The sequence below is a fragment of the Phodopus roborovskii genome, unplaced genomic scaffold, assembly GCF_943737965.1.
Source record: "Phodopus roborovskii unplaced genomic scaffold, PHOROB, whole genome shotgun sequence".
NCBI lineage: Eukaryota > Metazoa > Chordata > Mammalia > Rodentia > Cricetidae > Phodopus > Phodopus roborovskii.
Window position 1 is genome coordinate 11,548,406 of NW_026126470.1, and position 25,568 is coordinate 11,573,973.

At 37.1% G+C, this 25,568-nt stretch overlaps 1 protein-coding gene across 1 annotated transcript in view; it reads left to right on the plus strand.

Annotated features, from left to right (window-relative positions):
- Gbe1 (1,4-alpha-glucan branching enzyme 1) overlaps positions 1 to 25,568 on the plus strand; it is a 215,415-nt gene that overhangs the window by 67,151 nt on the left and 122,696 nt on the right. The window contains exon 3 of the mRNA XM_051191744.1: positions 12,379 to 12,491. Coding sequence (XP_051047701.1) covers positions 12,379 to 12,491 — 113 coding nt within the window. The remainder of the gene's footprint in view (positions 1 to 12,378; positions 12,492 to 25,568) is intronic.

The window sequence follows — 25,568 nt, forward strand, 5'->3', positions numbered from 1 at the left end:
TTCAGATCCCTACCTAATACTCCCATTAAAAGCCAGGCATTGTGCGTACTTAACATTCCAGCACTAGTCATTAAAGACCAGTGGATCATGGGGCCTCCTTGGCCAATCTTGCAAAAAAAGGCATGTTCCATGTTCCCTGTGAGGTCCTGTTTCAAAGTAAAAACAAAAACAACAAGAAAAAACAAAACAAACAAACAAACAAACAAAACAACCAAAAACTGTGGCAAAGTGAGACATCAGTCACCTTAGTCATCCTCGGGGAATAGAGGGAGCAGTCACAGTGTGCATAGAGGGCTGTCAATCTGAGGGATGTTTCTCCTAGCAACTCCAGCTTTCTTCTGGAATAATGAACTCCTGTCTTGTGCAAGCATTTGTGCTTATTACTCAAGACAAACTGACATCTGCCTCAAAGCACCAGATGAACTATTTTTCTCTGTGTGTCTGTGGCCCCTCTCTCTCTGAAGCTGTTTCTGTCTGGCTCTCTATCCCTCCGTCCTTTTTCCTCCCTTTCTCCCATGGGTTCCTCTGTGGTATTTATTTATTTATTTATTTATTTATTTATTTATTTTCATTTTGGTTTCCTCATTATTTCCCTTGAGGCCATGTGTCCAGACTAAGGCTAGATTCATTGGAAATAACAATACTTGCAACATTTGAGCTTGAAAATCAGCATAGTGACAAGGCAGGCCGGTAGTCTTAGCACTCAGAAAACAACTGTGGGTGGAAAAGGAGTTCAAATTCACCCTCAGTAACACAGATCTCTAAGTTGGCCTGGGTGACATGAGAAAACTTCACACAAAAAATAAACCAAAACAGAAAGAATTCAAGGTTGACATTCTAGGGAGAAGCCTAAATAACAGATCTGTCACCCTTTTAGCATAGAATGGCGACTCATCTTGGCAGTATCTCCCCCTTCCCTGAGGTTTTAGACTTAACTCTTCTTTCAAGTACAGCAGCTACTGCAAACAGCTGTGTAGGATTTACAGTAGTCATGTAGGATTTATAGCAAATAGCCATGGAGTAGTAAGCTCTTCTACTAAAGCAAGAATAAACAAGCAAAAGAAAAAGCAAAAACAAACGAACAAAGAAAACAGCAAGACACTAAAATCTACATGCAAGGTTTGTTTCCAAAAGTATAAGATTGTAAGATAAGAAACTGATTGTGAAGGGGCTGGAGGGATGGCTCAGTGGTTGAGAGCACTGGCAGTTCTTCCATAGGAGCTGGGTTCAATTCCCAGCATCCACATAGCAGCTCACAACTATGTGTAACTCCAGTTCAAGGGAATCTAACACCTTCACACCAGTGCACACACACACACAAATAATGCTAAGTAAAGTATTAAAACAAAGAAAAGAAACTGAATGTGCAAATGCAGAATCCAGTTGAGAGGCTACTATGTGCCCAGCATTGTGATTCTCTATAGTTCCTGTTTGTGAATGTTCAAGGTAAGGGTATTTATAGGTGGCACCTTTGGAATGACCTTAGATTTTGAGGAGATAGCCTCCAGGAATGGAAGGATTGTATTAACTGCCATAGACTCACGAGAGAAGACTTTTCTCTATCCTGTGAGAACACAACATGAAGATAGCTCTGGCAGCTGGAAGAAAACCCTTAATCAAGAAGAACCTGGTGTGCCTGCTCCTTTTACTCATTGCCTGGCTTCTAGGACTATGAGGGGACAAAACCAGTTTGCTTTTTAAGTATCTGTCCCTGCAGCCCAAGCTGTCTAAGACAGATGTTTTTTTTTTTTTTTTTTTGCATTTCTGATGAAGACAGATATACCAGTGTGTAAGAAGAGATAGACTGAAGTAGGAGTCAGGCTAACATGACTCAAATCCTGGCTTTGTTAGTAGCCCCGAGACTCGAGTTTCTCTGCTCTCGCTCCTTGCATCATTATCCATCAAATGAAAATTCTAATACTGTATAGGACTTTTGAGATAATTGACTCAGATATTGAATATCAAGCACTGAGGAATATCCATAACCACTGCTGCTGCAGCCATTTTCACCAGGCCATCCTCCTTACTGCTAGAGTAATAATTTCGTTATTTCTTTTAACACAATGAAACTTTGTGCACAGATTCAGCCTCTGCTCAAGTCATTAAAAAACGTTTATAGCATTTCTTGTATTTGCCAGCTCCAATCCCCAAACCCATCAGTAATGTTTACTTGCATGGGAACCATCAACATGTTACTTTTCTTTACTTGACCATCCTGGATCTGCATTATTTCTCGCCCTCTCTCCCCCCTCCCCACTCCCCCTGCTGACATTTACCCTGTCACCTAGTTTCCAGTGTATCCTTTGACATTCATTAGATTTTTCCCTCAAGGATGCAGATTTTTGTTTTATTGTCCTTTCCTTCTTCTTTTTTCCTCTCCCAGATAAGGATAGTGCAGGTTAGGTCAAACCTCACTCTGTAGCCAAATTCTTAGCAATCCTGTCTCAGATTCCTAAGAGTTGTTCTCCCGGTTTGAACCCCAAACCAGCTCATTTGGGCTCTAGATGGAATGATGGTTATATATATATATATATATATTTATTTTTGGTTCAAACTGTTCTATCTGCTCTCTCCAGCCCTAAGTTTTCAAATTGCTCTACCTTGGCAAGCCGTTAAACTTTTAGTCATTTCTCTTCAAAGACATCTGCAGCCATCAAACTTGACTTTTTATTCTACCTATTGACCAGGCTATCTTCTTAGTGTTAAATTTTTATATGTCTCCCTATGTGGCCTTTTTCTTTACAATATCTCTGACAGAACTTGATTTGAGTCCAAGGGGAAGATCAATGAAAACAAACAAATAAAGGCTGCCTGAGCTTTGTTTTTGAGATATTTTTCAATGTGAGATAATTCTTACAGCATGCATTTTACCTATTTAAAGAATACAATCTCCTCACTTTTAGTATAATTAAAAACTGGCTTGTTTAAAATCACCACTCTCAGTGTTAAAACATTTTCTTTACTTGAAAAGAAACCGTGTATGCATTCTTCAGTGTCATTTTATAATTGTCACAGTCTCAGGCAACAACAATATAGATTTTTGCCTACCATCAATATTTTGTTTAAATAGTGTATAATATGCATGTTTTGTGGCTTCTTCCCATAATATAAGTTGTGTTCATTGGTTCTACATTGTATTGTGTATTAGTAAATATTCCTTTATTAGATGGTCACAAAGCATTTTTTTGGTTGATTACTTAGATGTTTTCATAGCCAACACATATTGCAAATGAACGCTCTACATATAAGGTTTTCTGTGGATATCTGTGTCCCCTGTTGCTGTGACAAGTACCATGACCAAATGCAACTGGGACAAGAAAGGATTTGTTTGCTTTATATGTCCTGATCACAGCCCATTATTGTGGGAATCCAAAGTACCAACACAAGCAAGGGAGGAACGACCATGAAGGGGCATTGCTACCTGGCTTGCTCCTTGCTTGCTCAGTTTGTTTTTTATGTACCCCAGTACTACCTGCCCAGTGCTGACACTCCCTATAGTGGGTTGGGCCCTTCTACATTATTCATCTATCCAAAAAAAAAAAAAAAAAAAAAAAAAAAAATCCCCATAGACTTTCCCACAGTCCAGTCTGATGGTGGTAATTCCTAATCCAATGCTCACTTTTCCAGGCTGAGTCCAGCTTGTAAAAAGTTGGGAAAAGCTATCCAGTACAATCTACTATGATTTAACTTGGACATGTAAGTTGGAGTTGAATGGCTGGATGCAGTGCAGTGCTAACACTATTATTGGAAGACTTTCCAGGCTGTTTTCTGAAGTAGTTACATGGCTTTGCATTTTAGGTAGCAATGTTTGAAGCTGAAAGTTTTTCCACACCCTCTATTTTACTTTGCCTCTGTTGTTTTCACTGTAGCCATCCTGTCTGCAAGCACAGCATCTCGTTTCGATTTTTATATTCCCTTGACTAACTGCATTGAACATCCTTTCATGTGCTTGGGGGATGTGGCTATTGTGGGAACATCTTTTAAGATTCTCTGCTTGCTCTGAAAATGTATTTTCGTAATTAAATTGTAAATATTATTTAGATATCTAAACTCAAGTAACTTTATTACTTACAATGATTTCCAATTATTTTCTTCCCTTTTAAAATTGCTGGTTCTTGATATTTTCTTTTGTTTACCCATTTTTTTCATTGTGAATAGTGACATTTATCATTGTTTCTTTCGTTTCATCTATATCTAGTATTGTATTAAAGAACCGAAATAATAGAAATTTACCTTAGTTTTATTTTTTAAACATTTTTCAGTTATTAAGCCTATTTCTGGGCTTCATTTTGAGCTAATTTTATGTATGTTTTAAGATGTGGGCTGGTTTGTTTTTCTACATATGGAGGACCAAATATTCTTTCCTTATTGAATGGTATAAGTCATCCTGAGCTGATAATAAATATAGATTTATTTCTGTCTTCTTCCTAGTCATTATAGAAAAACCTGGCATTGCTACAGGTTTTTAACCTGGCCATAGGATAGGGAGGAAACCTCTGTAATCTAATCTATTTGCTGCTTACTGTGATCCCTTTCATGTGGTTCAGGTGGTGTCTGATTACATGAAACATACGTGTTAGGGTGTAGGGTATAGAGAAAACTCCCATTTTCATATCCATTCTAATACTAGTACACTATACATTGGTTGTTTTGCAATCAGTAGTGATAGAGCCTGTGACAGCACTAGACTTTGCCTTGTCTATGGAAGGCCAGGCAGTGGACTCCTCATGTTTATTGACAGAGAGAGAGAGAGAGAGAGAGAGAGAGAGAGAGAGAGAGAGAGAGAGAGAGAGAGAGGGGAGAGAGAGAGAGAGAGGAGTTCATTATGCTGGCCAGAGAAAACAAACTGCAGGGTGGGTCTAGGCTCAGAGGGTACCTCTGCATGCCTGTGATTACTGCACACATTTAGTCATCACCCAGCTCCCTTTTTCTTCTCCATTCTACTTTGTCATTTAACCTGTTCTCCTCAAGCATACAGCATGTCTTCCCCAACTTAACCATTCATTTTTTATCTACTGCTTACCAAAGTGAAAGGTTAATCAAATTTAGTCCCAAACCCAATTCATGTGTTTTTAGTTTGGGCTGATGTTATATAGTCCCAGATCCAGGGTAGCTTATAAGCAAGAGCAATGCATTTCTTACAGGTTTGAAGACTTTAAGCCTAAAATCCACATGCTTGGGGTCTGATGAGGGCCCATTTTTGGGTTTAAGATAGTTTTATTTTTCCATGTATGCTCTGTAGCATGCTCCCAGAAATTGCATAAATGGGTTCTAATCCTGTTTATCAGGACCTCTTTCAAAAGCCTCACTTCCAGCACTGTTGCCTTGGTCCATGGCTTTCCAGCATAACACTGTAGGGAGACATAGCCATTCAGTTCGTGACAGCTGAAAAAGGCAGAGTTCAGTGCCACAGAATATGTCATAGCAAAGAAAAGTATCATTATCTTTAGGTCTCAAACAATATTTTATCTCTTCACATCTAGCTGGCAGTGATATGAAATCAGGTAAAAAGTTGTCATCATAGATATTAAGGCACTTTGAGTGTGTCAGAAGATAAAATAAATTAAAATAAAAGGATAATATAAGTAAAATGCAATTACTTATTTTCAGAGGTCTGTGTATGGAACATTGGAAATGATCATATACTGGAGTACTGCAAACTCCAGTGCATGTTAAATGCTGTTTCAATACAGATTGCAGCTCATCTCATTACAGCCTTCTGCTTTCAGCATGGACTGAGGATCAGAGCTTTCCACTATACTCTAAAATGTATATTATACATTTTATTGGGGTGCTATTGAATGTTTTGGTATATGTATAAGATGTGTAATATGTAAATATCATTACCCACATCTGACTTCTCAAATATTAATCATTTTTAAGTGAAGAAACTTAAAATCATGTCATCTAGTGTTCTGAAATATAGGTAGATTACTGTTAGCTATAGTTACTTTAAGTAAGTTTCCCTGAAGCATTTATCATTCTTCAAACCTTTCAAAGACCTACAGAATATGGCATTTAAAATGGTTTAGGGTTTTTCTTGAAAGTGAGACATAATTGCTCCTGACAACACCCACCTGCGTCAGAAAGGAAGATGGACATTGAAGAAACTCGTTATGGAGTTTACTTCCAATATGGCAAGACTAGCCATTTGGACAAGATACTGCTCTTGTCTGGACTGTTTGACTTTATGCGGTATAAACTGGACATGCAGGACCCACAGAAAAGTGACTGCTGATACAAGATGGACATTGCTACAGAATTCCTGCTTCATGGAAGAGTCTGCCAGACAGTCTGCAGGACACAAAGAAAAGTGACTGACAAACTGCCAATACAAGAAGACAGTTTAAACTTTCCTGCTTTGCTGAAGAGTCTGCCAGACACACTATGGCCTATGGGCTGAAGATGGAAGATTACAGAAGAACTTCAGGTGACTGACAAGGCAAGATATCTCTGTCATTTCTAGAGTTTATATACTATCCTTCTGTGGTCTTTGAAGGAGTTGAAGACATAGAGTTATGGGTATAGTTTTCCTTAGTTAAGCTTAAAGATAAGTTACATATAGGACTTTAGATACACAAAGATAGGATAGATGATAAATTATTTTCTTGAAATCTTGCTAAATGTTAATGGACTAAATATTGTTAACTGTAATTCTTACTTGATAAGTGTTGTATTATATATTTTTCTATGTTAAGGTTAAAACCCTTTTATTTTTAGACAGAAAAGAGGAGATGATGGGAGATGTCAGTTTGTAAATATGTTTCTCATACTGGTTAATGAATAAAGCACTGTTGGCCAATAGGAAAGTAAGATAGGTGGGGCTAGGAGACAAGGAGGAAATAGGAAGTAGGAAGGAGGAGTCAGCATGGAGAGACCAGGTAGACCAGATGCCTGCCCCACTCCCTGGTAAGGAGACCACATGAAAATACATAGATTAATAGGAATGGGTTAATAATTAAGACAGAGCTAGCCAATAAGAAGCTAGTAACGGGCCAACAGAATTATATCAAATACAGAGTCTCTGTGTGTTAATTGGGGCTGGTGTGGCGGTGGGACAAGACCAGCGGCAGGAGGAAAAACCTTACTCCTTACACTATCTTAACTATAAGTTTTGATTATTATAGGTAAAACCTAACTAAAGTTTTGAGTATGATAGGTAACTACCTAAAATCTGTACTAAATTATACATTACATTTCTAAATGAGCTATATAAACACAATATCTAAACAAGAGGAGAAATACACATATCACAAAATTGACCTTAAAATTTTTTATCAATAAATAAACATTCATTCCAAAGTAAAGTATTCATATCTATACCATAATCCCCAAGATATTGGTTGTGATCATTAACCATTTATAACCAACCCCATTTAAATGAAAATAAACAATTATTGACAATATTTGGGAATTTGGGCATCGTTCTTTCCAAACTGCTTCCTGTTGGTTGGGGACGCTGTAATACGATGGGTATCCTAAAAAGATGAAGAAATCCTGGCTGTAGTGGTCTGCAAGGCTGCCTAATCCACGCTGTTTTGAATGTTGGATCATCTGGAACAGTTTCAGGGGGTCTGGCTTGATCAAACCACATTAGTCTGGAAGAAATCCACAGCTTTTCATTTTCTGTGGAAACAAAAATAGAAATCCTTTTTCCTGGTAACCTGTCCTTGAACTTAAATTTTGAAGTCAAAGCATTTTTAAAATATATAAATTGAATTAATCCAGCAGTATTTCTTTTAACATTTGTTGTTATTTCCTCAGCAGTCCAACAATTTAAAGATAACAGAACAGCATATAGTATTCAGACTGTTTTTGTGCTTTCCATCTTCATGTGGCTTTTTTATTACTCTTTTTTTTCTACTTCTATTTTTTCATTTTTTGAGACAGGGTTTCTCTGTGTAACTTTTATCTGTCCTGGAATTAACTCTTAGTTTGAAATCACAGAGATCTGCTTGCCTCTCTCTGCCAAGTGCTGGAATTAAAGGGGTGTGCCACCATACTTAGCTACTATCTTTCTTTTAATTATTCTTTTTTTAAACCATTTTATGCTGTTTCTTTCTTTCTTTTTTCCAAGCCTACGTATATTTTAAAACACTGTAAACCTTTAGAGGTTTTTCTTTTTTAATCTAAATCTATCTTTACTATAAATCTTTATCTTTTTCTGGCTATGAGTCTTTTATCTGCTAAACAACAACTTTGCTAAAATGAAAGTCACAGTTGTTTTAGCAGAGGTTTATCCAAGATGGCGGCAGGTACTTTTACGGCCAGAACTGAGAACTATGCTCACTTCCTTGGTCTATGCTGCCATTCAGCAGCATGTTGCTGGCTTGGAGATGTGGTCATTGCCATTGCCAGCTCTCCTTCACACCCTTCATTTGTTAGCAGAGCTCTTTAAAAGCCTTGCATTTTTTTGCAGGTATGCTGAGTCAGGAAACTTCCCTTAAAGGAAATATGCAAATTTCTGCTTGCCTGTAGCAAAACAGAGTCCAACTGAGAAAAAATGCTGCTACCAAGAAGCCTTGTTGTCTTTGTTGTTCTGTTTCTAAAACCCTTTTTAAAGCTTTTCTTAAGTTTTAAGTGGAAGTTAAGGTCCACGTTTAGCGCCATTTTGTTATGAGTAGTTTTCCTCCGCTGGTCTGGCTGAAGTAGACATGCTAACATGGGTAGAGGAAAGCCCCCAAGTTCTTAACCATTCAGAAGCAACTCTCAGTTTTTAAGAATTAAGTTCTGGGCTTCAGAGATGGAGCAGTGAGTGGGAAAGTGAGCTTCCTTTGTAATCATGAGGACTTGAGTTCAAATCCTCAGCACCCACATAAAATCCAGGCATGACCAATCATGCTTATCACCCAGTGTTGGGGGCAGGTACTAGAAGACCCCAGAAGCTTCCAGGGTAGCAGATGTATTGGGAAAGCTGACCTTTATGTTCAGTGAGAGATAATAGATCAAGGGGATAAGACAGAGGCAATGAGGAAGAGACTTGATGTCCTGTTCTTCCTTATGCATGTATGTAAGCATGTATGTATAGGCATGTGCACCCACACTCACATTTGCACACATAGGCTCACACAAGCACACATCACACACTTGTATTACATAAACAGAAGAGCTGAGTTCCACCTGCTTGCTCAGATGAGAGCTCGGGAGGTTAGAGTGGCCCAGATGTGTCACCATGTGTCCAGCAGAGCACCTCTGCTTTGATTTATTTTATACAGTTTCATGTTGGATTCCTATTTATCTAAGAAAATTGAGTGGCTTCAGCTGCTAAAAATAAATAGGGTGGTAAATAAATAAATGCTTTGATTGCTACTGTATTAAACCTCAAAGTAAGCCACATTATTATCTTCATTTCAATAAAATGGGAAATTAATGAAAGATATTTAAAAGGAAATATAATACAACTCAATTTATCCCAAATAACAATAAGGTTAAAGAGAATAATCAGTGTTCCAATTACAGCCTATTTTTTGAAAAGAAATAAAAATAGTGTATATCAAACATTATCATTACAGGCAGAAAAATAATGAGAAAAAAAATCCTCTTGTGCTGGCTGTTCATCTGCTCCATGGAACACAGGAAATTATTTGAGTGTCTGTTTTCTCAATTCTCCCAAGGATGGTGTATAACAAGTTCTATTCTTGATGCATTAAAAAGGAGTTTATTTATTGCATGCTGGGGTTCCTTAGGGTACTAGCGCTTAATTCTTTTAGTGAACCCTGGCTGAGAAAGACAGCATGTCTTGTTATTAAAATGATAATCCCTGGTGTGGCTGAGGATATGTGTAGTTGAGCATCCCCCCTGTGCTGCTGGTACAAGTATGAATTGAAACTGCCAACCCAGAAAGTAGCTTGGTTATCTGTTATTTGGCATCATAAGTATGTTAGGATCCGATGCCCTTTGCCTGATAATGTCACTTTATAACTGATAGTAAAGAAAGATATTTGGGCAGTTATTTCTGCCCAGAGACCTTATATGAGTTTTCATTGTGGTACTTTTCTAATTCTGGAAAGGTAGAGAAGTCCTATATTTATGCAGCTGGCTTCAATATTATAAACATTTGCCTGTCTTTTTTGATTTGTTTCTCCACTCTGGGTATATTTAGTTTTTTTTCCTATCACAGAGAAAATCATTGTAGATGTTATTTCACATTTTCATTTCAGTTTTAATAGTTTTACAGCATGCACATGTCTCTATCCGTTACTTTCTACATATTTCTTGAGTTTGGTATAAGTGATAATTTTCTGTTCCCCTTTAAAATCAGCTTTGTGGTTTTATATGTATCCACTCTGATACATCCCTGCTACATTTTTATGTGACACTTCATTGTTTAATTCTCCCACATACATGCATTTTCCTTATTCTATAGCTTCTTTAAAATTTGGTTGCTTATTATGTTTTGCTTTTCCAATTAAATCTCTAGTGATTAGTTCTAAATATTCTCTAAATACGCTCTTAGGATTTGTCTAAAATATTGCCAGGGAATAGACGATGTTGGGCAATTGGGTTAGCATAACTTCAGTGCTAAGTTATTTACAGTCTGTAGTAGAGTTGTTTTATGACCTCATTATATATTTGATATTTTGTACCTTTAATTTTTGCCAGGCCAGTGAGTAGCAATGAGTTGATGATTCCAGGATCCAAGACAGCTTGTGTCTTATTTATTACTCATGTCTACTGGCCATTCAGATTTCTATCCCTGAATATTTTCTTAGCCTACTTATCTGTTTACTTTTCCTTTGTTCCTTGAGTTATGTTTTCCACATGTTAACTATTCTTTAAAGGAATTCATACACATGTTAGATTGCATTGTTATTCTATGGAGATAAGCTTGCTTTAGTGATCAAGTTTAGCAGATTTTTTTTCTTTAACATTTTAATTACTTAACTAATTTATTAATTATTTTTTGGTATATGTCCAATTTGAATAAAACTTATCTTCCTTAACTATCCCAAGGTTGTAAATTCCTTTTAGGCAATCTATAGTTTTGTCAGATTTGAAATTAATACATGTTTGAATATTTATTTAGTGTGTTAGTAGGTAGTGATCTATGTCCCTTATTTACAGTAGGCATAACCAGTTACTCTCAAACCTCTGGCTAAGTATTATATGTATGTTGCTTCCATGTATGCAAGGTTTGACTGTTGTTCAGTGGAGATTTCCCCTTCATCTGCACCATAGTATCATGTTACTCCATATGGGAGATTAACTATCTGCCTTTCTTACTTGAGACAGTTCTTTATATTTTAATTGTGCTCATTCATATTATGGATTTAGCTATATATGTTATTTCAATATTTTTTCAACACGGCAGGGATCTTATCTAATAGACTAGAATGTTTCTCTTTCATTTACTTTTTTCTTGTTTCCTTAAATGATGTTTAACACCATATTTATTAATAAATACATCTGTCAAAAGGTAAAGGTACATGTCAACAGGTTAAAATCTCTGTTTTGGAGATCAAAGGCATATTTTTAGGACTATTTCTTTTATTATTTTTACTTACATTAAAAAGTTATATTTAGGAATCTAAATGAGGGAGGAGCAATAATATGAACAAAGGAGTAAACATCATGATGGGGAAATCAACAGAATCAGCTGCCCAGAGCTAGTAAGGGATCACTGACTCCACACTGTCAAGTGGGCAACCTTCGTATGATTGAACTAGGACCCCTGAGCACACGTGGCAGGGGCGATGTATGAGGCCACTGGCAGTGGGACCAAGAACTAACTATAATGTATAAACTGACTTTGAGAAGCCAATTCTCTATGGAGAGATACCTTGCTCAGCCTAGGTATGAGCGCAGGGGGTATGCTCAGCCTAGATGTGGGGGAAGGATGTGCCTTGGCCCTGCTTCAAGGAGGTGAAGGGATAGACTTAGTTGACTTCCTAGGGTAGGCCTTACCTTTTCTGAGGGGTGCACAGGAGGTGGGATGGGGGGGAAGAAGGGATGAACATGAGGAGAAGAGGGAGGGGGAACTGGGATTGGAATGGAAACCAACCAAACAAACAAAAACCCCAAACAAAATACAATGCAAAACGCAAAAGAGAAAAGCAAGTCATATTTAGGTGCATGTGTGCCTGTGTTCATGCATGCATGCATGCGCGTGTGAAAGTTCTCACCGTTAGACTTGGTGGCAAGTACCTTCACCCTTTACACTTCTTACATTTCTTCCTAGCTCACAAAAGCTTTTTTTTTTTTTTTTAAACAAATGGTAAACTATCCTACATTTTTCTAAGTGGCTTATATAATACTTTGATCATTACATTAGAAAACAGGTTTTAAAAGTAATTTAATTTTTATAGATGAAAAGTATATTATGTTTTACTAAACTCTTAGTCCTATCAAGTTACTGATTATATGGTTTTTATTATTTAGATGGTTGGAATCCATTTTCTCACCCATATAAAAAGCTGGAATATGGAAAATGGGAGCTGTATATCCCACCCAAGCAGAATAAATCTCTGATACCTCATGGATCCAAATTGAAGGTATGACCCTCCTTCCTTTTTGTTTGTTTCTTTTTTTTTTTTATGATAAGACATCAGCATGTAGCTCAGGCTGGCCCCCAAACTCTCTGTCTAAGCGCATACTACCCTGGGGCTCACTTAAGCCCAGTGTTGAAGGATTATATTCAGTAGCTGCCTCTTTCTAAGTCCCCTGGGTTTGCCATTTTGAAAACTGTGTTATTACTTCAGGTAGTGGGTTTATTCTCTTCAAAAATATTGAATTATTTTTCATTTCACTTACACAGTTTTATGAGTCCTCACACCTTCCTTGCTATTCAAATTAAGTATTGAATAAGTGAATTTCAAAATGTGGTTTCTATTCAGGTGGCAAAATAATTAACTATGAGTGAGCATTCCATATCCGAATGTTCAAATATAAATGCTTCAGAGTCAGAAGCCTTTTGAGTGCTGACACAAGTGGAGAATTCCATACCATGGAAGTTTGCTTCTTACATAAATTGCTAAGAATCACAGTACTTAATTTGGGCTCTGTGTATAATAAGGCAGAGATAAAATATGCATGAAGTTTGTATTGACATTTAGATTTCCTCTCTAAGATGCCTCAGTTTTATGCAGGTATTAAAAAAAAATCTGTTCCTAAGTATTTTGATAATGATTACCTTGCTGTACCAGGGATGAATGATTTTTGATATGTTAAAGCTACGTTAAAGCTATGTTTGCCTCTTTACTCTTATTGAAGTGTTTTATAGTTTTTCTGTGCTATATATTACATTATGTTTCCTTTACTACATTGGTTGACCTTGAGCAAATTAAAAAATGATTCAATTTTTAAAACATATTATTATCTAATGGTTTAAAAAAACTTTTTACATTCTCATGTGGCTTTTTAAAAAATATTGTTATACAGGTAACTGCTCTTCAATATGAAGCTCTAAAATTCATGGTCAAAGTAATTAAGTAGAAGCTGATACAAGATATTATTGCCAGTGTTTAGACATTTCAAGAGTTAAGGGTATACTTGGCTGTTTTATAATACTAAACAGTGACACATTTAGTTATTAAGTGTGAAAATTGATGTGCTTTTTGAGTTAAGTTGTTACATTCTCTCTGAACATCCACTGATAGGAGTTTTTTGGCCCGTTACCTTGATGTTACCCTAGAGTAGTCTCACTTGGTATTGAAAAGCTGCATTTTAAGCAGAACCTGAAAATTTATTTTACTCTACAAAGGGATTTACTTTTCCTATTTGTGACTATCTCTTATGAATTATCTTATATCCATTAACAAAATAAGTGTTATCTGCCACTGAAATTATAACTTTGTTCACTCTGCAAGTTTTCAACTAACTGTTGAAAAGAAGACACTGAACCACTTATATCATGTTATAATAAGATTCTTAAAGTTTTAAATGAATGACATTTAAAGATAAAATGATAGAATAATTTAAACTTTCAAGGCTTTAAAGATACAAGAAAGACTACTTACCTGAAGGATAATTACATTTATATTATTCATGCTTTTCTTACTTCAATGTACTTTATTTAAATCTATTTTGTATACTTTTAAAAAATTCTTGCCTTTAATACCATTATTAAAAATGAATAAGTGAAAAAAGAAACAAAGAGGAAAACATAGAGGAAGTTAACAGATTGTTTAGTTACTAAGTATCTTTTTTGTATATAGGTATGTATATATATGTGTGTGCACATATATATATATATTATATATATATATATATATATATTTTTTTTTTTTTAAGTAGAAATACTATTAGACCAAACAACGAATAAATATATTCATTGTGTAATGGCAACACAGAAACTTACAAGTGGTAGTGACATTCAAGCATACATGGAATTATATTTAGAAGTTTATCAGAGAGCTAGCAGGAAGACATTCTAACCTGAGAGTGATGAACGCATAAAGGTGTGTATTGATCCAGGTCCCAAGGGGGAAGCAAATGGCACACTCACATAGTACAGTTTAAATCGGTATTATTTTCAGAAAGGCAGTTGTCATAGTTGAGCTTGCAGGGAAGGAACTAGTGAGTTCAAAGGATGGTTGAGGTGGAAGTCTTAAAGCTTTAACCCCTTCCCTGCCACCTGATGAGAAGATTAGTAACTGGGACCCCAGTGGGAGAGTACACTATCTGGAGAGAAGCATTGCACTTTTTATTGAGAACTAACTGGCTTGTAGTAGCCTTTAGGAGAGTGAGCCTGAGGGATAATGGAGACAAATTATCTGGCCCTTCATTTCCCTTTTATCTCTGATATCTTGTTGGAAACTGACCCTGCCCAAAGCTTTAGTAATCAAAATTCCAGGAATTAGGATTCACACTGGCCAGCATCTGTACCTGAGAAATGTGTGGGTAGACCAGGAAGGTACACTTAAAGTTTCACTCCAGGCAAACTGAAGATTTCCATCCCATAACCCCTCCTCTCCCCTTACCTCTTCCCCCCTCCTCCCCTCCCCTCCCCTCCTCTTCCCCTCTCCTCCCTTTCCCTCTTATTTGTGATTCTAATTTAAACTGAAAGACTAGCAATGACATTTTAAAACTAACTGATTTTTCACTATTTAATATAGCTAACTGGTAAGCAACAATTTCACTGTTGCTTACCAGGCAGTAAAACAAAGTACATTAGGGGCTTCTTGGAATCATCCTTTTAGCAATTCTACAGGCGTATCTGTTTGTTTGTTTGTTTGAGATAGGATTTCTCTGAATAGTCCCTGCTGTTCTGGATCTTGCTTTGTAGACCAGGCTGACTTCAAACTCATAGATCAACCTGCTTCTGCCTCCCAAGTGCTGGGACTTAAGGCACATGTGACCATTGCCCATAGGCTTATCTGTTGCCAGGACAAAACGCCATTAAGATGGCTTGCTTAAAGAACAGAAGTATTTGTTTACAATTTTAGCTTCTGGAAGTCCTAAAGACTATGATGATTATGTTCTAAATTCTCTCTTTCTGGTCACAGAATTGGGGCTTTTTTGTTTTGTCACATGGTAGACAGAAAGGAAGGTAGGGTATTAGAGAGTACATACGTGCAGACTCTGGTGAGTTTTACTCATAACAGACTAACATTGTTACTCCACATAGACTGATTATCTCTCAGTAGCACCGTCAGCACATAACACCATCTTAGGATTTAGGGCTAAATGTGGACAGATGTAGTTTATCACATAGTGGGATGGTCCTGCTTTCCAATTGTAAAACATATTTAGATGTTTCAGAATTGATAGCTAGAAAAGAGACATGAAGACAAATAGTGACACTTGGAATTTTGCTAGCTAAGTCTTTTGAAAAAAAAAAAAATAGAAGTTGTATTTTTTGTTTCCATCCTTTATTATATCGCTAGAAAAGGGGTACTTCTGAAATGTAAGTTTTAAAGATCACAAAATTAATGAGTTATCTGGGATATTCTGTTTATGGGTGGGACATAGTGTTGCAGAGGGTTATATATGGACCTATTCCAAATAACAGAGGCAGCACCCAGGAGCCATGCTGATTTGTCTAAGCAGTCTTGTCTTCTTCCTGGTCCTAAGGGCTTTTGGAGGCTGAGTTTTTTAGAGGACCATTTAGTGAGTATTTTAGCATTCTTCCTGTAGTAAAATCAGATTATAGATTTGCCTTTCTTTTTCACAATATTTTAAAAAAATGTACATTTGTGAATGCTTTGTCTTCATGTTTACACACACACACATACACACACACAGAATGTTCTCATGTAGGTCAGAAGTTGGCAAAGGATTCCTTAGAACTGGCATCAAAATCAGGTCCTTTGCAAGAGTATCTAGTGCTGCAATGCATTGAACCATTCCTCTAGCCCATTGTTGCCTCTCTATTTACTTTCTTAGACTTGTAACTGCTTTCCAGTTTTCTACAATTTTGTTGTAGTTCAGGGCTTCCTTTTTTCATTTTGTCTTGTTCTGTTAGTGTATTTTTGCCATTACTTATTTGCTGGGGTGAGTAAAGAAACCCTGGGGAGTTGGCCCTTTTCAATTCCAACTTCAAAATAACCCCTTTGAGATTGAAGAAGCAGAAAGCACTTCTGCTCAGTAGAATATTTAATGATTTGAGGCTTCCATTGGGTCACTGCATTCCTGTAGTGATCATAAGATTCTGGTCATTCTGATCATTTGTTGCTTGTGATGTCCTGTCCTTACTTACTATTATATGCGATATATTTTTTCTTCTGTGACCTACAGAAAGTCCTTACTTACTTCAGTTGTTATCCAGTTCAACTTAATCAACCTTTAAGACCCCGAAACATCTAATTTGTGAGAGAGTGCATAGGTAGAATTAGATACTTTCCTTTGGCACAGAGATGATGATTCTTTGTGTTTGCAAACACAATAAGAATGCTAATGAGCCCAAATAACATACCAGGAAATGGCCTCTTCCCTGTAGATGAGAATAAAGCCTTGGTAAATTGACTCATTTTTTTCCTCTCTTTCCTTTCTTGTCTCTCCCTGTGTGTAACTGCCTTAACATGTTGATGGGAAGCACAAAGTAAAAATTTAAATATCTGAGGTAATTGTCTATAGAGTAAATCCTGTGACTTCAAAGATGAGTGACTGAGTACAAGTGTTCCTTTCTATTTTATGCTTGTAGCTCTCAGTTAAAAGCAATCTTAGTTAGATTTTTCTCTCCGAATATAATAGTTAACAACTATTTGGTTTTATGTGTTTTGTACTTGAAGCATTGCACTGTCAGCCCTGGACATGAGGAAAGGAGGGACAATAGAAATGCTTCTCATGAATTTGTGTGTGAAAAGAAAAAAGTCACTAGGAGCACTAAGACACACCTTTCCATTTCATATTCTTTTCCAAATGTGGGCCTGTCTTTATTAAACTTCTTACTTCCTGTCCCCATTTTCACAGTATAGTCCGAGTTGTCATCATTTTGAGGCATGCAATCTCTTTGTGTCCTTCTCCTATTTTGAAGTTTTTGTGATGAAATTCCTCATCCCATGTGCTTTTCTCTGAGAGTTTGAGTCAATTGATAAGGAACTTGTTTGATCGATTTTCATGTGTTCCTGTACATTCCTGTTTGATAGTCATGATCCCATGTATGACTACTCTAAATGGACCCTTGCCTATCTTCACATCAACATGCTTTATACTTCCCATTATGAACTCCATTCCACTTGGCTCCCTGCACGAAGCCCTCCATTCCTGGGGCCTGTGCTTTCTAACCCTTATGAACATCACTTGAGCAATTTTTTTTTTGTATCTAATTATGACTAGTTTAGTCTTCTCTCAGGTCTGAGCAGTCTCTTTTTTTTATTCAGAATGACTCTTTCCTGTACAGTAGTCTGAGAAACAACCAGCATTTTGCAGTGATGCTGTCCATACTCTCAAATCCACTTTCCCTTCACTGATTATTCCTTTCCCCTTCTCACCTTATAGAATCTGTTCCTTCTCATGCTGTGCCCAGTATCTACTTCAGGTATAGAACAATCGATAACCCTGTCTGTAATTGATCAGGTAGTTCCACTTTTTACACAGTCAAGTATTAGAGGCTTGATGTCAGCTGATTTGTAGGAACTGCTCCATGATTTCTGTCTTCATGAATGGATAGTGTATTCACCGTAAATAACTGTACTTCATCATGGGAAATATCTTTACATTTTCATATCAAACTGAAAGTAGAAGACATGTATAAATCTGTTAAAATAATAATTTCCTAGAAACAGGGCCTTTACTAATATACTATCTTAAACAGTGTTTATTAATAAATAGAATTTCTGTGTATTGGAGCTGTTCTGTTAACGTCAGACTTAGAAAAAAAAAATTCCTCAGGAAAACAGATACTAGTTTTAGTTTGTTTTACTGAATCTTTACCATGCTCTATGCTTCTTGTTACTTAAAGATCCTATTTGAGCAATGAGTATTTTGTTGTTGAGTCTGTGTGTGTGTGTGTGTGTGTGTGTGTGTGTGTGTGTGTGTGTGTGTGTGTGTGTGTGTGTGTGTGCTTTGCAGGAGGTTGTCTAGAGAGGGACAGAATGAGAGCAAAGGGATTCATGCTGGATTTCTGGGGCTGATGGATAGGGAATAACATGGAGAGAGATCAGCCAATAGACTCTCTGCTGCTCCTTGAATTTATCAAGTCTTTATGTTAATTTCTGACTCCTGAGTTTTTATTATACCGTAGCAGCTTGTGTGTGTGTGTGTGTGTGTGTGTGTGTGTGTGTGTTGCCTAAGATTACGTGCAGGTGTTGTACATATTGGTTAGAACTACATCCTCAGCCTCAAAGTTTGTCATCTTAGTTCTGGAAAGGCACCTTACCATGGTGCCTTGAATAAGAAATGAGGCCCATAGGCTTGGTATTTGAATTCCTGGTTCCTCAGTTGGTGACCTGGGCAGGGCCTTGCTGCAGGCAATAGATCCCTGGGGACAGGGCTTTGAGAGTGTAAAGCCTTGATCCACTTGTACTTCTGTCCCTCCGATCCAGGCTTCCATTTTAGGGAATGAATTCTCAGCTTCCTGCTCTTGCTCCCATGTCTGCTGACCGCTGCCATGCCTTCCCCTCCACGGTGGACTCCCTAGTACTGTAAACCTAGGTCAACATTCTTTTAAAACTTTCCATGGCCATTTTGTTTTATCACAACACCAGGAAAGTGACTAATGCACTTACTTACTCGCAAAGATTTGAAAGACTTACTTTTATTTAGTGGTTCTTTCTCTGGCTTTTATCTTTATCAAAAAGCTAAATAATAAATATTCTATATAACTATAGTACTTACACTCTACCATTTTTTCTCCATAACACTGTCATTCTGTTTTCAAATACTACATTACCTGTTTTTTAAATATCAAATTAAATCTATACAATTTGGGGAATGATTGTACCATGAAAAATAAAAGATCAAGAAACAGATATTGGGGTTGAAGCTTCAAGCTTAAGTTCAGAGAAGCAAAGCAGTCAAGTCCCTAGCTCTTACCTCTCCCTTAGGCTGAAAGAGCTTATCCTGCTCCCATGAGCTCCCACCAAGCCTCAGACTGCTTCCTCTTCTCAGCATGGCTGCAGAATGAATGCCAGCTCTGAGACCCTGTTCCTGTCTTATTAATTACTGCTCATGAGTCCTGGGATTAAAGGCATGAATTATGTTACTATTTTAGATTCATTCTTTCTCATGTAACCCTGGCCCTGAACTCAGAGACATCCATTTGCCTTTGTCTCCTGAGTCCTGGGATTAAAGGTGTGTGTCACCACTGCCTGGATTCTATGGTTAATTAGTATGGCTGCTTTGCTATTTTGATCTCCAGTGGCTTTAATAAATCATAAACAATAGATCGCCAAAAATAATGGTTTCAATTCATCATTATTTCAAATCATGACTGAAAGTGGCTTTAATACTACTTTAAGTCACCTGTGTATACGTGGACAAGGTCCAATACTGTGGTTTTGTGGCTCAGACCTGTTAAGATAGGAGGCTTCAAAATATATTTACTCTGGATGTGTGAGAAACCAGAATGCTTAGTGGTTGATGCTTCTAATGTGTGAAAAATTCCAGTCATGACATGATGACGCACACATCTCAAATTAATAATTTAATATTATCCCCTAGCATAGTATGTATCAGCTTTTTGAGATATATCTTCATTGAATAGTTTCTCAAACCTTGAAGGATTTTCACCAAAAAAAAAAAAAAAAAAATAGAATTTGGATAGTACATAGTACATCGGTGTCTAATTAGAGACAATCAGCTGCAACAAAAGAAAAAAAATTAATTCACTTGCATCTTTTAAATGTATAGATACAATCTTATTTTAGCTTGTTTATATTAAAACTGACCCCTGTGTTCTGTAGCTCTCTTGGCAGTGTCAGGAGAAACAGCTTCTACAGTTCTGTTTTCCCTTTTGATTTTTCAAATGAGGAGTCACAGAGTTATTTTCAGCAAGTCATCAATGGTAGCACAAGTCATTATGAATTAACTGATGGGCAGCTTTCTTTGATAGCTGGTTTATAATTGAGTGCAGATAGATGAAAATCAAACACAAAAGGAACTCAATTTTTCATTAATTTTGACTTTGTGTAATGGATAATTTCTGTGCACCATAGCAGCCTTCCTAATTTGTGTGTGGTGATGAAACTCCTCATGTGCAATGGGAACATATAACATGTGCTTTCCCCCAAAAGGGTCACCTTCAGAGATGATCATAGGGAGACAGCCCACAGTCCACCTTATGCTTTCCTTTTCATGTTTTCTTTTTCTAAAAGGAAAACAATTCTTGCATAACTACAAATGTGTAATGGTTGGCCAATCAGAATTTACTTCCAGATTTAGGCTATGATAACGTTGGCTCCTTATAAAACGTCCCCTTCTTTTCTTTTTCTTTTACTTTAGAGCACTTATACACCAGATAACATTTTTAAACACTTTGTTAGTGCTGATTTCAACACTTTTGGAGACATTTTATTATCACTAAAATGAGGGGGGGTTAAAGTATAGAGTGTTAGATGTTGATATAAATGATAATTCTTACCAATTTGGAATGCTTTTATTGATGGGGGATGCCATTCTCTTGTTGGTTAATGAATAAAGCACTGCTGGCCAATAGGGAAGCAATATAGGTGGGACTAGGAGACAAGCAGGATTCTGGGAGAGGTAGGAGAGAGGAATTGTGATATGAACTTGGGGAGAGAGGATGGATGTTTGAATCTGGCATTCTTGGTAAGGTAAGACCATATACAAATACATATGTTAGCTATTATGGGTTAATAATTTAGACAGAGCTAGCCATAAGAAACACTGGTAACCAGCCAACAGTTTCATAATTAATACAGTGTCTCTGTTTGTTATTTGGGGCTGATGGTGCTGTGGGACCAGGTTGGCAGGAAAGAGCTCATAACATTTTATAGTAAATGTTTTCCAGAGGATACAGGACAACAACAGTAAAACACTGAGAGAACATAGGAAAATAAGCATGTATCTTTTGTTAAGAATGGTCAGTAGAACAGCAGTTTAAAATAAAGATCCCAAAAGATCCCATACAGATAAATTGGCATGACTTGATGTGATGTTGTGTGTGTGTATAATTATTTTATGTTTTTTTTCTGAGACCATGTTTTCTGTGTAGTTCTGGCTTTCCTGGAGTTTGTTCTATAGACCAAGTTGGTCTTGAACTCAGAGATCCACCTCCCTCTGCCTCCCAAGTATTGGGATTAAAGGCATGCTGACCACCACTGCCCATTCATAATTAATTTTATAGCTATTTAAACCAGAATGTTAAAGGGAAAACGGAATTTAGCTTTAAAAACTAAATGTAAGGTTATGTGTATGTACATTCATGTTTTATTCCTGCACTAATGTATGATGTCATGTTTACCTCTCAGTTAGTGGCCTGCTAGAAAGGAGTAAGATAAAGGGGGTCCAGTGTATAGCTGAAATTACATATATTTCCTAGGAGGACATCAGTGACCTTGTAAAAATCAAAGCCACAATAGCCATAAAACAAATGTGAGCATAAAGTCAGAGAAACCTAATTGTTCATAAATTGCTACTCCTACAGTGATTACAGATTATGTCAAAGTGATTGGACCACGCAGGTGCGCTTTCGGGTGCGCACACACACACACACACACACACACACACACACATAGACACACACACAGACAAGGAATATAAGAACTAGAGGAAGGAAGAGGAGCTACTTTTAAATTCTCTCTTCTGGTTTATTGCGGTAATTGCCTCAGTAGGCCCTTGGTTATCTGCATAAGATCTGTACAAGATCAAGCCAACTAAAATTCCATAGTAGGTGAAGAAAGTTCCTCAGGTGCTATTTATTAGCAGTTGAGAGCTGCTGGAGAAGGACAAAGCATTCTCCTTTGACAGTCTGATTACTGGTGGTGAATTACCTGTGTTTTAGTTGATGATATCACTGCCTTCCACATATAGACAACACTAAATGGGCATAGTGGGCAAAAAAGTAAGCAAAGTTGGGAGGAAAATGTGTTGGAGGGATGTGGGAGAGAGTTGTAGGGGAAACATGGAGGGTGAGTATGATCTTATTAAAAAAAATTTAGTAGCTTATCACGAGTCTCATCGTGATATTGTTTGGGAATAAAAATTGAATTAAGATAGTGAGTACTGGAAATTGAAATTAAATATTCTAAGTAATAAAATATATTTCAAGGATATTCTCAAAAATAGAAAGTGAATAAGATTAAGGAAATAAAATAAATCAAGTCAGACAAGGGTGAATGTTGTGGTGCAACCATGTTATTTCTTATATTTTGATCTTAATGTGCTTTACTGCCCCACAAACATATAGGTCAAAAAGGTTTATTGTTCTTGTAGAATCATTATAAGTATAGAAGGATTGAGTACAAATCATAGGAAATTGAGGTATCTCTGGCTCTCTGTTTTTCGTTTGTTTTTGAGACAAGGTTTCTTTGTGTAATCATGGCTATCCTGGAACTAGCTTTGTAGACCAGACTGGCCTTGAACTCATCTGCCTGCCTAGGCCTCCAGAATGCTGAGATGAAAGGTATGATTCACTATGCCCAGCACAGGCACATGCACACGTGCACGCATATGCATGCATGCACACGCACGCACGCACGCACACACACACACACACACACACACACACACACACACACAATAATATAAATCATCTACCTCCAAAACCAAATTCCGAGGAAAGCTGGGTCAGGACATTATAGATAAAAATGTAAGCTAAGGATTTGGAAGAATGTGCTGGTGCTATGAGCGAGCCTGTAAAGGCACATGTGTCCCTCCAAACCTGATGCCTTGAGCTCTAGCCCAGAAAACCACCTAATAGAAGGAGAGATCCAATCCCTTTGATTTGCACACACATGCCATGGCACACATGTACTTCCACCATCCCCCTCCCCTGCTTACCCACTTAGGCAAGTTTGGAAGAACGTTCTTATTTCTTTACCTAGATAAATTTGTAAATGCTCAAGTCTTTTTTTTAATTTTGATCAGGAACCTCATTTTGAAACATCTTTTGTTGTTTCATATTCTTTCTATTGTTTGTGTTGTTGTTGATATTTTGTTGATTAATGAATTCAAAGCTTTGTATATGGAAGTTAGTGCTTCCCAGTTAACATTTTCCTTCCGTAACATGGTTTTGGAAAGTTCACACTTTCTTTGAACAAATACTGCAGAACACACGGTATTAGGGAAAGGGTGTGTGTCAACATTCATCTGTTTTATAAGAATTTATGAGAACATTCATGAAGTATTTTCCACAGCACTAAATATACTTTACAAAGAAGTCTACTGTGGAAGTAGGTATGTTGGCTGGCCATTTTAAAGGCAAGCATTAATATACTAAATCTTACTAAAATTAGAACATTTCTAAAATCTGTCTCTTGTAACATATTTGAAGTTAAAAGTATAAAATATCAGACAGGAAATTTCTTCAGCTCAATGTTCCCGGTGTCCTTGGCCCCCCTCCCCCTTAGCACCTTTCTGTGGTGACAGCAGCTCAAATGGTGACTCTCATAAACTCCCTTCCTTGCCTTTATCCCTCCTAGCCATTCATGATGACGAGGTGATCTTTTCCTCTCCATCATGTTCAGCTGGGTCTCCTTAACAAAATGACAGATAACTAGAGATAAAAGAGCTGGGTTAATGAGTGCCGTGTGCATTACATAAGGAAAACCTTAAGGAAAAAACATTCAGTGTGGCTGTTTAGAATCCCAGGGTATGTAGAATCCTCCACAATGAACAATAGTTTTGTAAAGTAATTCCAGAACAATAGATAGCTGTTTTAGATATCCACTGGGGTAAGACTTCAGGGTCCTAACTACATTGGATGAAAGTAATGGAGGTAAGGTTTGTTTGTCTTCTCTGGAGTTTCTCTACTAAGAGAAAAATCTGTATTCTGCCTTTATGCAGAAAAGGGGGAGTACAAAGAGAACGGTTCCTTTATCTGCCTTCAATTACAAATTCTTATGTCAAAGAGAAGCTAGTCATATTGTGGTTCCAGTTTCGTTCATCATAATCATCTATCCAAATCTGAAGTGTAAGCTATCAAACTTTAACATGTGTTTCCATCACCTAAGAGCCACTCTCCTTCAGTAGGTTCAGATGGCCTGAGAACTTGCATTTAACAAGCATCCAGGCGATTGATTGACCTTGTGGTGTTGATGCTGCTGATCCAAGTTCACTTTTAAGAATTGTTGAAAGGATTCTGTTATCCAAGGCACAGACCATTAGATCCATTACGCCATAGAAGAACAGCAACGACAAAACAACCCAGAAACTTCCTGTAGTCCTTTTCTAACAGGAGCTTAGAAAGGGGAGGAATTCAGACAGTTAAGCCAATGATTGGTGTTTCCCTAACAAATTTGCTCTAAGTGAATACATTAGAGAAGGTGCAATAAACGAAACCAGTGCTAACTTAGTAAAGCTGGTGTCCATTAACCATCTTATTAGCTGGACGTCATGACAGATTATATTGTACAATTGGATAGAATTAAAATCCTTTGGATAGATAGTGCAGTTCCATTACTTACCAGTTTTAAGTTGTATTTCTTTGAGAAAGTTATATGTCTGGTCCTTTAGAATCTATTAGGAAGATCTAATAGATTCAGGGCATTTTCCAGGAAATATACCCAAGTGATTTTCAACTTTCTGATTTGTATTGGAATAAATAGGAACTATAGTTGTAACTGCTATTCTACCTGGATACATTTTTCATTATTTAAGTTTTGTTTCTTCTGTAACACATTTGATAGTAGTACAACTCCTTTGAGTTTACTGTTTAAAAGCACTGGAGGAAATAATACTGTGTCTCATCTGACTATCTGGGTTAACATAACGTATCTCCCTCCCAGGCACTCTGAGGCCCAGATACTTTGCTTTCTATTTGTCCCTGTGTTATGATGTTTCAGAGGCTACCTATCGCGGTGTTCTTTTGCACTGTAATGGTAGCATAATGTTTGCAAATGTGGACTTCACCGAACTGTCATTTCCAGAGCAAGATAGCAGTATGACTTTTGACAAAGGACTCTCTTACTTCATCTGTATAGTGGCAGTGTAACAGTATGTAGGACAGAACTGATGAGAGGACAAGGTTATTTTCTTTAAAAAATATATGTTTCTTAGTTACTATTTCA